Source organism: Haliaeetus leucocephalus, unplaced genomic scaffold, assembly GCF_000737465.1.
Source record: "Haliaeetus leucocephalus isolate CR32 unplaced genomic scaffold, Haliaeetus_leucocephalus-4.0 Scaffold229, whole genome shotgun sequence".
Lineage (NCBI taxonomy): Eukaryota > Metazoa > Chordata > Aves > Accipitriformes > Accipitridae > Haliaeetus > Haliaeetus leucocephalus.
Window position 1 is genome coordinate 8636572 of NW_010972665.1, and position 3912 is coordinate 8640483.

At 49.8% G+C, this 3912-nt stretch overlaps 1 protein-coding gene across 1 annotated transcript in view; it reads right to left on the minus strand.

Annotated features, from left to right (window-relative positions):
* Positions 1–3547, minus strand: part of LRIT2 (leucine-rich repeat, immunoglobulin-like and transmembrane domains 2) — a 5499-nt gene extending 1952 nt beyond the window's left edge. The window contains exons 1-3 of the mRNA XM_010567936.1: positions 3303–3547; positions 2128–2909; positions 3–617 (exon numbers count right to left, since the gene is read on the minus strand). Of these exons, the coding sequence (XP_010566238.1) occupies positions 3–617; positions 2128–2909; positions 3303–3547 (1642 nt within the window). The remainder of the gene's footprint in view (positions 1–2; positions 618–2127; positions 2910–3302) is intronic.
* Between the last annotated feature and the right edge of the window lie 365 nt (positions 3548–3912).

The window sequence follows — 3912 nt, forward strand, 5'->3', positions numbered from 1 at the left end:
GCCGGGGCAGCGGGCCAGGCAGCCGGGGCGGGCCTCGGCGGTGCAGGCGTACATGCCGGCGGGCACGGCCAGCACCATGGCGCAGACGATGACCACGATGTGGATGAGCTTCTCACGCTGCTCCAGCTGGCTGACGTCACTGCCCGTGACGAAGACGACGCACTGGCCCTTGCGGGGCGCCTGGTTGCGCACGGCCACGCAGACCTCGTACTTGGTGGCGGGCAGCAGGTCGGTCACCGAGTAGGTGTTGACACCGGGACCGATGTAGATCGCGTCCTTCTGGGCGGCATCGTAGCGGCCCACCAGGAGGGTGTACCAGGTCTCCCCCGGGTCCGCCGCCGCCGCCGCCACCGCAAACCACTCCAGGGTGATGCCGTAGACGGTCTGCTTGGCGATGCGCACTTCTACGTGGGCGCCTGGCTCGGCAGGGGCGACGGGGGCCCAGCCCGGGGGCGTGGTGGACGCCCACGGGGACCCCACACGGAGGGTGATGGCCACCGAGGCGTTGCCCAAGAAGTTGGCCGCCGTGCAGGTGTAGTTGCCGGCGTCCGCTGGCCGTGCGGCCGGGATCAGCAGCTCTGAGCGGATGGTCTCCTCGCCGACGGGCTCGGTGGACACTGCGGGGAGAGGGGAGCTGTGTCAGCAGGCGGCGGCCCCCTCCTGCCCGTGCAGGCGGGGAGCCACCATGCCCTTGGGGCAGCCCCGAGACCGCTCTGGTGTGGGATAGAGGCCAGGCAGGACCTGCCCTGCCCAGGGAAAGCAGAAGAGGGACGCAGGAGCGCACCGAACCCCACAGAGCTCGTCAGCAAAGCGTTATCTGGGCCAAAAGGCGATAAACGCACGGGGACACCTGAGCATGGGAGAGAGGGAGTGTGTCCGACCCCCAGCCCAGTGCAAGCGGCTGGGGAGGCTGCTGTGGGCAAAGGCCAAGCTGCCCACGTGCTGTCAGCATGCTCAGGTCAGGGCAAGACAGGGAGAGCCAGCCACTGAGGCGCAGGAGGCACAGCTGCATTTTGGACGCGCGCTCCGTCCTCCATTAAGATTGAGTGCAGAAAAATGTCGGTCTCAAGAGGCTCGGGCCAAAAAGAGGTGTGTAGAGCCAGGAGGTGTTGGGCTGGAAGTGAGATGCAGCTTTAAGAACAGTATGAAACACCCTGTCGTCTATCCAAACAGGGACGCGTGGCTGTGGTCGGGAAAAGCCTGTGTGTAATTAATTCAGTATGTGCTTGTGGAAAGATGCACAAGTGCTGCTACAACACTGCAATTAAAGCAAATATCAGTCCAGGATTAAGGGCTAATGCTATCTTATTTAGCTAGCTGCCTTATTAGGAACACACGTAACCTGTGCGGTACCTGCATGCATTATGAGCTTACCTGATGAAAATAGCAATTTGTGCTATTGAAGGCTCTGAGTAAAAATAAATGTGAGGGAGAGCATGTAAGAGCCAAGCTGGACGGGGAGGGAAAGGCCTCATATTAGAAGGCCCTCAATAAAGAACGTAAATAAGGAAGGCTTATGGAGAATGACAAGCTCTGTTTTGGTTGTAGAACATGAATGGACACAGACAGGCAACAGGGCTACAGGGTTTTCTGGTTTGTGTGGGTATTTCTTGAAAGAACATATGGGAATAGTATAGAAACATACAACTCGGTGTGTGTGTGTGCACACTCCTATAAACACACATGTACGTACAAATATAATTATATAGACTGTGTGTGCATATATGTGTGTATTATATAATATATAGTGTAAATATGCATGCGTGTCTAGATAACTACATATTTATTATATATGTATGACTGATGTATTATTACTAGTTCTTGCACATCATGTGTCATGATGAAAGAGCTAAAAATCCACACATAAAATAATTGTGTAAAAATGGGGCCATCATCTTTGACTGATATCCTGCTTGAAGCAGCTCTTCTCATATGAGTCAGGCATGCTTAGACTCATAGAGTGATTAAGATTATTTGGATTATTGCCACCACAATAACTGTGATGCTCTAAAGGGGCTGAGAGATGGTGTGGTGACTGTGATGGCCTGAAGGCCTATGTAAGTAGAATAGCAGAACATAAATTTTTAATGAAAAAAAAAAAAAGAAAGAAGAAAAAGCTTTTCTTACCATTAAATGCCCTTAAAAGTTTGAGTGCATAGGTCCACCAGACAGCCGGGGAAGGGCTGGCTTGCACAAAGCAGGTCAGAGTGACGTTCAGCCCCACCGGGACTGTCAGGTTGGTGTCAAGGGCTGAGGTCAGGGGCTTCATGCAGCTGTTGAGCTCCACTTCATGAAAAAACTTCCCTGCCCTGAATTTTGGGCTTGAGCAAGTTAAATAGGAATTCATCAGAATAATAGGTGGGCCAACCGACTTGATAAACTGGACAAATCCCCGCAGGCGACAGTCGCAAATCCAGGGGTTGTCATGAAGGGCCAGGACAGCATTGGAAATAGCTTCTATCTGCCCCTCCGCCCTCTGGCTTCTCTGGTAGACGGGCCAGTTGTAGAAGACATCCCTGGATATGACAGTAAGCTGATTTGAGGATAGATCTAAATAGGTCAGATTGGGCAGATAGCGGAGCGCGTGTTCTGGAAGGACATCCAGCCGGTTGTGCTTCACATCCAGGATTTTCAGAGCCGGGGTGTCTTGAAATGCTGTCCATGGCACTGAACTTAATTTGTTCCCTTGCAAGCGCAGCTCCTTCAGAGCTGGCAGATATTCCAGGCTCTTGATGTGCATCACCGTGATGTTGTTAAAATTGAGCCAGAGATACTCCAAGGCACTAACATTCTCAAAAGACCCACGAGGCAATTCTGTTAGGTGAGAATTTTCTATTCTAATTTTCCGGATGTCCTGAGGGATGTTTGCTGGGATCTGTCTCAGCAGTGCAGACATGCAGAGCAAACTCCTAAGGAGGAAACCAGAAAATTCTCCAGGTCGCACACTATGTTCATGGCTAACAAACCAGTTCCCTATATAGATCTACAAGCACTTGAACAATTATAAGGTATTGTACGCAGGGCAACGTAAGCCATACAGCCATCCTTCCCTGGGTTTTACACCCATTTTCCCACAAAGAATACAATTAAGATGTCATAAAAATTGCTACGTATTCAACTACATATCTCAGGGAAATAAGAGAAATGGCATTCTATGCTCAAGCTAGTACTATTCAAGTATTAAAGGAGGCATATCATGCAGCCATCTGCTTGGTTTTGGTGCTCACATCATCAGCAAATATGTACTGGGACTCTGTGAGCTGCTTTGCTTTTGCTACGACTAGGGGAACGAGCATTCTTACCTTCCAAAGCTGTCTTGAGAACAAGAGCATCCTGTGACACAAGATGAAACAGATGGGTTTATCTTGTGGAAGGCCAGAAGAAGAAGAAAAATATGACAAATAGGGTCCATATTCTCCTTTAAGAAAGCACTGTGCAGGGTTTGCACCAAACATGCCAACAGCCTCCAAGAAGCAAATCCTATTAGCTGTAATCTTCCTTGACGCAGAAATAAATCCTGCTGGCGACCCGACCCTAAAGAAGACATGTAGTATGGTTCATAGGCTGTGTCAAAGTGCTAAAAATCACCCCTGGGACCACCCCCGGGCATTTATTCTTTAGCTGTGGGGATTCTGATTGATAGACGTGTTTGTTTGGTTGGTAAGATGGAGCCAAAATCACTTCTGTTCCCAAGCCCTTACAAGTAATTAACCAGGCCTACCTCTGTTGTATAAATATAAAATTTCAGTGCTATTCTCCAGCTTCCCCATAACACATGTGCCAATTGCCTTTTGGTCACCTTGACAAACTCAGTCTAAACAATTCTATGAGATGGGACTTGGAGTAACCAAATTTATTTATCATCTTTTTTTAATCCAAAATAGCAGGGTTTGGTTGCAATTTCCAAGCAGC